Source organism: Saccostrea echinata, unplaced genomic scaffold, assembly GCF_033153115.1.
Source record: "Saccostrea echinata isolate AGI-Se365-2 ecotype Australia unplaced genomic scaffold, CSIRO_AGI_Sech_v1 ptg000050l, whole genome shotgun sequence".
NCBI classification, from domain to species: domain Eukaryota; kingdom Metazoa; phylum Mollusca; class Bivalvia; order Ostreida; family Ostreidae; genus Saccostrea; species Saccostrea echinata.
This window is the reverse complement of record NW_026889799.1, coordinates 1,058,252-1,070,000: the sequence shown is the minus strand read 5'-3', so window position 1 is coordinate 1,070,000 and position 11,749 is coordinate 1,058,252. Positions and strand designations below refer to the sequence as shown.

Below are 11,749 nucleotides of genomic sequence, written 5' to 3'. Positions count from 1 at the left end.
TTAGCAGGTACATGTATAATTGAAAAAGCTTTAACTTCCCTGTTTTGTGATCAAATGCTTTGAACTCAGAATACAAACATATCTTAGTGGTGTACACAAGATGATAGTGTTAAATAAGCATAACGCACATGCATGCACGTGCGTATATGCATGTTCCTCATACATTTTTACCACAATGAAGGTAAGTCAATCTTCATTTTTATTTAATCAGCAAGATTAGGATTTTTCAGTTATTGGCACCTGGAATCTTGCTTCCTTAACACCGAGATTTTTTATTTCCATAAAATGAGATGCTCACTCCTCCATGGCACCTGATCCCACCTCCGATATTTTTAGAGGTCCGTGTTTGCCCTGCTTCAAATTTTTATTGTTTCAATGGACTTTTGAGCTTGATTACTGTTCGTTATTTTCATATTTCATACATATAATAAAACAGGTGAGGATAAACAGTGTTCTACAGACAATACAAGGAACAAAGTCATCCCTACAAATGTGTTCAGAACCTTTTATTTTACAGTGTACCGCATACTATAATACCCGAAGAGTTCAAAGTAGCTCTGACGAAATTACATGAGACTACAGCGAGACTGTTAATGGATCTGGTAAATCATTCACTGAAGTGTGGCTAGGAAGTGACTAGAACGTGGACACAGAGTAAACAGGAAAGTAATGTTACATTTCAGTTTTCACCAATTCACAATATCAGAAGAAATGTATTTAATCTCTTTCTAGAATTCATTCAAACTTCTTCAATCAGTGATTCTTTGACATTTTTTTGCAGTTATGTAATAAACTTTCTCTTTGGACAAACATGCTTGCATTAGAAACTATATTTTCTGGCATCACATAAAGTCACAAGGTGACTTATAAACCGTCAAATCAGATAATTCAATTGTTTTGCATTATGGTTACTATAAATACTACAGGTTTAGGGGTGACTGAGTGAAATAGTTACTATCAAGCTCAATGCTTTGCTGTAACTTATCACAAAAGCAAATTTCATCTCGACCCCCCTTTCCCCATTTTTATGTCTAGAAGATACGGAGGTATACAGTTTTTGGTCTGTCCATCTGTCTGTTAAATTTGTTTGTTTGCAAAAACTTTATACTTGTTTGTAACTATTGAATGGTGAATGCTAGGGCTTTCATATTTCACGTTTATTTCTTGTGACAAGACCTTCTTTGAGTACAAATACATTTGACCTCTTGACTTTGACCTAGCAGTTTGGCATACTTTAAATTTGAAAAATTTTACTAAACTTTAATCTTGGCCATATCTTCTTAATGATTGGTGCTAGGGCCCTTGTCCTTGTCACATGTTAATTACCTTTTGGCAGTATTTTTCTTCGGTTACCAACAATTTAAAACTATTTACTTTGGAGTCTGACCTACATTTGAAAATCTTTAACCTTGGGCTTGAGCTGCTACCATACGTGGACTTTGGTGTTTCACAAACACATCTTGTAATGGTATTTAAAAGACTATATCAAGTTCCTGTTTGTTGACAATTTTATTTATAAAACTGGTTCTACCTACAACATTTGAATGAGTCATCCAAGACCACTTGTCTTGTATCTAAATTACAATAGCCTAAGGGTGAGAGTAGAAAGTTTTCCATTGGGATTGTAAAAGTTTCCTGAAAACTGGTATTTCTCTATATGCAAGTCCTTTATAAACGATTTTTACTTAATATGTCCGCTAAATCAAATAAAAAAGAAAAGAAAAAGTGAGCAAGCTCACATACCCCAAGCTCCTCCAAAACTCGACAATGCAACACGTAATGAATGGCACAGTGCATTTTAAATACACAGTATAATTCAAATAGGGGCATTACTTGCAAAAAATCATCATATCAAAACTTCTTGCATATAAGAACATTCAAATCTTTGTATGTTACCAATTTTACTGGGCTGAAGTTTGTAAATAAATAATGGAATCAGAATTTCTTGGTAATATACAAATCTATACATTATGTCTGAAATACCTACATGACCTACAAAGTTTCAGGAAATTCAATGCTGGAGTTATGCTGACAAACTGTTATTTAAATTCCTCAGTGATTTCGATTTGTTAATGAGTGTAAGTCCAGCACATGACAATTTACACATTTAAATAATTGATGGAAACAAAATCATGATGTAGTCATATGAACTTCTTTATATACTGTACTTATGAAATTATTTAAGGCAAAGCACCAATTTGAAAAAAAAGGGGGGGGGGGGGGGGGGAGAACTTTCCAAGATTTTGTGTGTTTGTTAAATCATTAATATTTTGATCTCAAAATCAATAGGGGTCTTTTGAGGTCATAAAATATTTCACATAAAATTTCATTACAAAAGCTGATTCCAGTGGATTTCCTTATTACCTAGCTGGAAAGTTTCTTCAACAATAGGCAAAACTCTTAGGGCAAAAATAATGGCATCGGAATTTCCTGGTAAAATGCATATCTACACACTGTGTACTAAATATCTGCAAAGTTTGACCAAATTCTGTGCAGCGGTTTAAGAGGAGTTGCACTGACAAACTGTCCATCTCTATATTCAAGACATGGCCAAAAATCTAAGTTGAAAAGTGCCGAAATTCCCAGAAAAATAAAGGAATTGGAATTTCCTGGTAATATGCACATCTACACATTGTGTACTAAATATCTGCAAAGTTTGACCAAATTCTGTGCAGCGGTTTAAGAGGAGTTGCGCTGACAAACTGTTCATCTCTATATTCAAGATATGGCCAAAAATATAAGTTGAAAAGTGCCGAAATTCCCAGAAAAATAAGGGAATCGGAATTTCCTGGTAATAAGCACATCTACACATTGTGTCATAAATATCTACAAAGTTTGACGAAATTCTGTGCAGCCGTTTATGAGGAGTTGCGCCGACAAAAAAACAGGACTGACTGACTGACTGACGGGTCAAAAACATTTTACCCCCGCAACTTGTTGCGTGGGGTATAATTACACAAAAATTGGTAGGCAGTGTACTTCTATTTGAATTTTTACCTTACTGTAATAAAGGAAGCAAAGTAATACATACGTTCACTTGTCCAATCCTCATGACCCGGGGGGAAACAAAAATCAGGATTGAAATTAAAATTAGGTCCTGTTAAGAAAGATATTTTAAATTTTTTTAGCATAGAATTTGTGTGCAATGCAAGTGTCACAAAAAAGTTTTACATTTCTTTTATCTTATTAAGTAATGTATATTGGTAAAAAAAATAATACTAAAATTACAAACTCTTAAATGGGGTTTCCTCCGAGGATCCCTCATATTCTGATTCAGGGGATTCCAAAGTTCCACCAATGTCTTCTAAAAACAAAAAGTCTGGAACATTCTATAAACAGTGTCTTTTGTTATTTCAATATTATGTTAACAAACTTAAAAGAGTTAAACATGTGGAAAGTATTCTACAGTTTCACCAGTAGTCCCTATGTTTACATGCATTCAAGACTTGAAAGTTTTACTACACTTGTCTTTCATACATTTCATGAAGTTTGGACAAGTTGCTCATGGGTCTTGTTTGACACCCGAGTATTATCAATGATTTTCTCAGCTTAGATTACAGCTCAGGTTAAAACAACTGCTCAGGTTAAGGCTTCTGCTCAGGTTATAAGACAACTGCTCATGTAAAGACTATTGCTCAGGCTATGACTACTGCTCAGGTTAAGACAACTGCTCAGGCTGAGGCCACTGCTCAGGTTAGACTACTGCTCAGGCTTAGACAACTATTCAGGTTAAGATTTCTGCTCCGGTTAAGACTACTGATCAGGTTTAGTCAACTGCTAAGGTAAAGACTACAGCTCAGGCTTAGACTACTGCTCAGGTTAGGACCTCTGCTCAGGTTATAACACTACAGCTCAGGTAAGAGAACTGCTAAGGTTAGACAACTGCTCACATTAGACAAATGCTCATGTTAGACAACTGATCAGGTTAAAACAACTACTTAGGTTAGACAACTGATCAGGTTAAGACAACTACTCAGGCTAGACAACTGATCAGGTTAAGACTACTGCTCAGATTAAGATTAGACTCCTGTTATGGTTAAGACCATTACTCAAGTTAGACTACTGATCAGGTTGAGACCACCCAAGTATCATGGAATTCTTATGCTAAGATTATTGTGATCCCACTAGAAACAGGTCTGGACACAGAAGAAAAATAAAGTGCTGTGTATTGAAGCTTTCATCTTTTAACACATTCATCCAGCTTGTGTTCTAAATTTGCTCTGCAACATGTAAATGAGAAACAAGATTTTCAAACCTGTCATATGTTTAACAAATGACCAACTTAGTTCTTTACTTGGGATTGCACCATAAAGTCAAGAAGCCTTGAATTTCAAAATTTTGATAGATGGTTATTAATGTTAATTATAACCATGCAAACAACTTATTGTAAACTCAATGAGATATGTCAACTGATATCCTAAAATACATGCTACATTTATCTTATCATTGCCAACATCAAATACGTTACTATGTGTAATATTAATTTGTTCTTATCACAATATAGGTTATTGAAATGGTGTAAAACACCTTTAAAATTTGCTTTAATGGTGATGAAATTACATCAAGCTTAAAAATATTATGAAATGTATGCTCATGATTTTTTTCAGGTGACAATTTTTATAGTCATTGTCATAAAAAACACTTTTTTTCAAATACCCGTGAACATATGTTCTCATTTCTTTATATGCATTTTTTATTTTAATGTGACCATGGCATTCTTAAATACAATTTCTGTAGTTTTAATTTGGTAATATTAATTTTGTTCTTAGCAGCAAGGCTTCCTTATTAGAAATAAAGCATTACCTTCCATAAATATATGTTTTGAAGAATACTCTTCCAAAACTCTTCCTACAACAGGTTTTGTTCCTATAAAAAAACTTTTATTCATTTCTTGTACTTAATGTATCAAATTCTTTATCAAGCAAATAATATCATACAGCAGTACATTTGTCCTAATAATCTGGTGATTTTGGAATTCCTAAGACATTATGGTAAAAATCATTATTTTTTAATATTATGCAAAAATTTCAACTCAAATAAGAACTATTTAAGAACTTGAAAGATAAATAAACAATAGAAAGTAGAACATCACACTTAAAAGTAAGAAAAGCTTTGATAAAAATAGTCTGAAGTGATAACTTAAATTGAATTCCCATTACATGTACTGATACAAGAAAGGGTTTTTTATTAAAGTTACAAAATTCCTAACCTGTAACCTCTTTTCCAACATATGAATCTTTCTGTCCCATGCCAACCATCACGCCCTGATGTCGGGGACGTCCAACAGTTGTCTCAAATTCTGCTCGGGGGGCGTGGTCTCCAGCAAATCCCGCCTTCATCAAAAGTGAACCCATGTCCATCACGACTGGTGATGCCTCCTTAAAAAATAACTCATCATTAGTCCAAATACAACAACTATTTTGAATCTTTCATATCAAATATACGGACATTTTTCTGCATTGTCAACAATATTGTGCATTTGGAAGAATGCAGTGTTACCCAACAACAGCAAATTCATATTTACATTTACAGACACAGTCAAATAGAAAATAAACATGCATATAAAACATGCAATCAACTAACCATAAGTTCTGATTTCTCAATTAAACTGTCTAGTTTTTCACCCCTCTCTAGTACGTTTTCAATGTTTTCTTTCATAATTTGTTGAATTTCCCAGACATCATTCCTTTGAAATTTCTGGAAATATAACTTTATTATGTACAGTTTGCATTTTAATTAAGAATGAAATGCTTACTTACTGTAAATCACTTTTTATTCATGAGAACTTTATTTTCACATAATTACCCGAGATAGTGTCCTCACAAAAATTTCATTCTCGCATATTTAAGTATTTCTTGACATTATATAGAGCAATAACCGCAATTCATGAAAATTTTGTCTCATTTAAAACGAGTTAATGACTATCTCATGAAAATGAGGTGTCATGAAAATCAAGTGACCTACAGTACATGATTTCAGAAACACTTGATATGGGATTAAAATCCCAAAATATATAATGTCCAGTCTAGATGAAAGTTGAAGTGGACTATAGACGTTGTATTCCTTTTATTCTTGGTGATGTAAAAAACTATGAATTTAGCACCTTCCAAGGCTTCTTTTGTATTTTTCTTGATAAGTAATAGACACTTACAGGAAAAATAAATATTAAAGTTAAGCTCACATGTCTCCTATATGTAAAGTTAATAAACTCTAAACACTGAAGACTTGAATCTAATTATATATTATTAAACATTAATTTATATTCTTAAGGAAGTTAAAAAGTGGTATTTGTTGTTTGCACTTGTCTACTCTCTATAGTTGTCTACTTGTCTATGTGTTAACAATGTTGTTGCCCAGTTGAACCCAGGAGGCAGGATACAGAGGAGAAGATTTGTAGAGCCATTGTATTTTATAAAATGATCTTCAAACCGATGCTCAGTATTGTTCACTTATAATGAGAATTTAAATCCCTGCTATCTCATTAATAACATTAAGAAACTAGAAATATGTCCATAGGACATGAATGCCCCGCCAAGTGTATATTACTAATGCAACATGAAAATTTGAACTAGTGTATGAAGTTTCATGAGAATATCTTAAACAGTTTCTTTAAAATTGAAATTGAAATCTAAAAAAAGATGATAAATTCTCAACAGATTATGTATAAGTACATGCTTACATAAAAACATCTTAAATGGTTCCTTTAAAACTAAGCAAAATACAAATTAAAGAGAAGGGAGGTCAAGGTCACAGGAAAGTGCAAGGTGAAAAGTTTTCGATGCAGTTGAATAGCTCTTATTAATACATATCAGCATATTAAGTTTGATAAAAATATCTTGAATGGTTTATTTAAAACTGAGCTAAACACTAATTTAAGAAAGGAGAGGTCAAGGTCAAAGGAAAGGTTGAGGTCAAAAAATGTTGATGCAGTTGAAAAAGCTTACATCAGTATGTATTAGCATATGAAGTTTGATAAAAAAAATATCATGAATTTTTTTTAAACTAAGATAAACACTAATTTAAAAAAGTGAGGTCAAAGGAAAAGTCAAGGTCAAAAAATGTTGATGCAATTGATAGCTCTTATCAGTATGTTTCAGCATATAAAGCTTGATAAAAATATCTTGAATTGTTTGTTCAAAACTTATCTATACACTTAGTCTAATTTAAGAAAAGGGAGGTCAACGTCAAAAAGAATGGTCAAGGTAAAAAAATACTGAAGCAGTTGAAAAGCTTACATAGTATGTATTAGCATATAAAGTTTGATTACACTATCTTGAATGGTATCTTGAAAACTGAGCTAAACAAGAAGCCCATGGGCTACACGCTCACCTGAGTAACTTTGGCCCTGCTGTTCACCTGATTTCCCCCTTCTTATAGCTATTGTGGCCCTGCCCTACCCCCAGGGGTCAAGATTTGAACAATTTAGAATCTACACTAACCAGGATGCTTCCACAAATGTTTCAGATTTTCTGGCCCAGTGGTTCTGGAGAAGATTTTTAAAGATTTTTCCTACATATTTTATGTAAAAATTGGAATTCCTATTGTGGCCCTGCCCTACCCCTGGGGGTCATGATTTGAACAATTAGGAATCTACACTTCTTCAGGATGCTTTCACATAAGTTTCAGCTTTTCTGGCCTAGTGGTTCTAGAGAAGAATATTTTTAAATATTTTCCTATATAAAATTGGATTCCCTATTGTGGCCCTGTCCTGCCCTCAGGGGTCATGATTTGAACAATTAGATTTTACACTACTTCAGGATGCTTGCACATCAGTTTCAGCTTTTCTGGCCCAGTGGTTCTTGAGAAGAAGATTTGTTAATGACCCCACCCTATTTTTGTCTTTTCTTGATCATCACCCCTTGGAGATACATTCTAGATCTCCAGTCAAGGGCATCATGGAAACAAGTTATTTTTAAAATAATTTGTTTAAGTTATTAAATGTCATTATTTTGGGTTATCTTTCCCTGATTATGCTTTTCTTCAGTAACTTATTCCCATTATTGATACTTTACTATTCATTATTTTAAACCTACTGGTATCTGAAAAGCTTTATTCATGCTGTACTTGGGTTATTAAGTAGATGGAAAAGGTTCATGACAGTTAAAGTAATCTAGTATCTTTAAGATTTATCAAGTTGAAATTCAACAAATCATAACTTATTTCAGTTATTTAAACCTTAACCAACCTCACTTTAGAACTCTTGCACAAAAATTCTACAGCTTTGCACAAAAAATGCAAGACATAGAGATTGTAAAGTAATATCCAAGGATTTTAGGAAAATTAGTCTCACTGTTGGCAAAATTGGTGGAAGTTGTGTAATTGACCTCTGAAATGTTCATGAAATGGAATTATTTTTCCTGAAAAATATCATGATATTTTGATAAATATCATCGTATCTGCTCAGGAAATATGAAGTCTGTCGAGTCTATTAAAAGCAGTACATATATTTACAATTTTCTCAGCCTTACATCATCTTAAATCAGCAGCAAACTCAAAATATTGATGGTTTTTGGCAAAATTCATAGGCATTCTAGGTTTTAAGAATTAACTCAAACTCAAATGAGTTATTTCCTTGTTTAGTAATAAATAAGTGAAGTAACCTAAAAAGGTTATTTTAAAAAATAACTTGATTCCATCATGCCCCTGACTGATCTCCATTAGTAACCATGAGACATAAATATAAATATATCATAAACATACCACAGAATCCATATATACGTCATCATCCTCTTCAATGTCCATACCTTCTTCCTGAGGAGAGAATAAAAAACTGACCATTAGCTAAAGTGACTTCTCTTATAAATTGACTCCTTTAAAACAAGAACCAAACATCCCAAACCGGTGATGTTGATTAGCAAACATTTCTGTGAGAAAAATGAAGAAATTTAGGAAAGGGACATGCATAAATACACATTCCTTTTTATTTTTAAAGCCATATTCTTTAAGGAAAATGTTTAGAATTTACCTATTTGAATCTTATTGAATGTAATTTGTTGAAGATTGCAACACTTTTGTATAAAAAAAAAATTAAACAAGATGTGTTTGTGAAACACTATGCCCCCGATGGTAACACAATTCTGGAGTGGGACGTAGACTACAGTGCAATAGTTATGGCCAATGTTAAAGTTTTTCAAATGTAGATCAAAGGTCACAGTTGAGGTCACATGATCAAAAATTTCTGTACCAATGGAAAGGTCCTGTCATAATGAACACTCATGTCAAATATTAAAGTCTTACCCTTGACAGCGCAATAGTTATGGGCTAGGTTAAAGTTGACAACAGACAGAAAGACAGACAAACAGACAGACAGACGGGACCAAAACAATATACCCCCAGGATCTTTCAATCAGGGGGCATAAAAATAGCAGTCTTTAATTAACATTAAAATGTCATATTTTGACAATTCATTTAATGAAAATACCTGGATTTTGTTAATCAAAAGGTAAAATTTTAGATGACTATAATTGTGTTTTTATAAAAGAATGTCTAAATGTTTGCATTTTGTTTAAAAAAAGTGTGTTCTTCTATTGTACCAGTAAATCTGATTCTGCAGAACAATGAAAATTAATGTGCAACTATGCCCTGGCTGTTCTTAAAAGGATTTCAAAAGAACCTTTCCTTTGTATATCAGACCTCACCCTTATTCTGTCCTCTGGGTTCAATATTTCAACAATTAAATTAAATCTTAAAAACATTATGAAGCTTTCACTTATGCTCTAGCCCGAATAGTAAATGTCACCGAGTAGATTTTTCTTCGCCATGGTTAAATTGCATGTGTCTTCATTACTTGTCCTGTTAAGGGACCATTAATTCTTTTTCACTGCACATATTTTGTGTCACTAAGTTTGACTGATTAACGATGTTAGACAGACAGAAAGATGAAAGACACTTTTGTATCAGAAAAGCTAATATTAATAAGCCAGTCTGCGGGGAAAAAAGTGTAAAAGGAATTTTACAAATTAAACCTTTTTTTGGGTATTAAATGATAAAAACTGTACAATGACTGAATGTTCTAAAGGAGACCCATGGCCCATAATTCTCACCCTAGTAACCATGGCCTAGCTGTTCTTCAAAAGAAGATTTTTACCACTTATGATCATTCTTTAATCTTAAATTTAACATTTAGACACTATCACATAAATTTGTTAAATGGTGAAATCTTCAACATATGAAAATGTTCATCTTGAAAATAAAGATGACTGTTACCATGTTGCCAAAAGGTTTATTTTATGCTATCCTTTTCGAATAAGACTGACCAATATTATGGTACTGTACAGTATATGTACTAATGCAAAGTAATACATGTACTTTTGCTTACAAACAGACACTTATCTACTGTAAAACAACTTTTATTCGTGTGCGAGAGATATCCACAAGTTTCGAAATCTACTTTTATCAGATCACCTCAGCGGAACTGAATTTTATTAATGAAACTCATAACATCTCCCTATCACTCGTTAATTTTATATCTTGCGTATCTATCTCGCTGTTTTGTGTGTGTAATGCACACAAGTATGTTATTGGGAAATAAATATGCACACACAACATATAAACAATCCTTTTAATTTACGAAATAATCTTTGCTATGGAAATAGAAAGGTTTTCTGTCTCTTCTCCATCACAAGAGAAGTTTTGCCTCTACACAATAACATACTTGTGTGCATTACTCTAATAACGTTCCCATAAATTACTTAAATGAAAATAAAATGAATAGTTTGTAGTGTTTAAGAAATGTTGGTCCTAGGTTTTTTTTTTGAAAATTAATGCTAACTTAAAGATAATTCATTTCGGAATCCTCTAAATCATATCAAAAACTGATAATATATAAAAGCTTCATAGTCGGACCTCTATGTACCCTATGATTATCATGGAAAAAGAAAGTAAGAGAACAAAGAAATTGAATAAATCACAATTTTAAAAAGATGAAACATAAACGTTTACACAACGTTTTTTGGCCACTCATTTCAGGAAACTGCACTTAAATCATTTTTTCTATTCTAATGGCAACGTTGGAGGAAATCTTAAATAAGGTTTTGCAAAACTACGAATAGTGATTATAATAATTATTTCTGTGGAAGGTTTCAATAATATTGTCAAAGCTGTCTAGGAGAACATTCAAGGACAAAACCATGTGAGGAAACATCGTGAAATAGATGACTTGACTGCATCTTTTTTTTAAAAATTATTGATTAGTTCTTTTCGTTCATTCTGATCAATTATTCTGCAGGAATCACTTTGATAGGATGCGACTAACACCTCAATAAGGTTACAAGACAGATACCGTAAATCTGGAAATTTTTACTGTAGATAAATTTTTAGCAAATTTGCGTGTGCATTGCATTCGCAAAAATATTTTTCTTAAAAATAAATCAACAACAAAAAATGTAAACACAAAGTTTGCCGACAGCTTGTGGCTATTTTTTTTAACCCAGTGAACAGGTGTTCATAAGCAGTAGCCAATTTAAGAAACCTGTTTATACTACAAGCTAATTACCCGTGATAAACCGTGTATGGAAAGTGTCTTCACTACATTTGTGTCTCTTTTAAATTATTTCTCCAAGAAAGAGAGGCCAGTTTTATATATATTATGTAATTCAATATTAATTAGACATTTTTCTCTTCTTATACCCGGTAGAGAATGTTTTTATTTGAAGGTTAGTTAAAGCTGACATCGTTTTATGTACATGCGTGATTTAATAAAATGTTATGACAACTTTAAACAGTTTAGATGTTTTATTGCTTTTAATAC

General features: G+C 32.6%; 1 protein-coding gene across 1 annotated transcript in view; it reads right to left on the bottom strand.

Annotated features, from left to right (window-relative positions):
* The window catches only part of LOC133203369 (protein mono-ADP-ribosyltransferase PARP4-like), an 88,697-nt gene that overhangs the window by 52,177 nt on the left and 24,771 nt on the right, over positions 1 to 11,749 (bottom strand). Inside the window, exons 31-35 of the mRNA XM_061339161.1 lie at positions 8,701 to 8,751; positions 5,210 to 5,378; positions 4,804 to 4,866; positions 3,233 to 3,304; positions 3,032 to 3,097 (exon numbers count right to left, since the gene is read on the bottom strand). Of these exons, the coding sequence (XP_061195145.1) occupies positions 3,032 to 3,097; positions 3,233 to 3,304; positions 4,804 to 4,866; positions 5,210 to 5,378; positions 8,701 to 8,751 (421 nt within the window). The remainder of the gene's footprint in view (positions 1 to 3,031; positions 3,098 to 3,232; positions 3,305 to 4,803; positions 4,867 to 5,209; positions 5,379 to 8,700; positions 8,752 to 11,749) is intronic.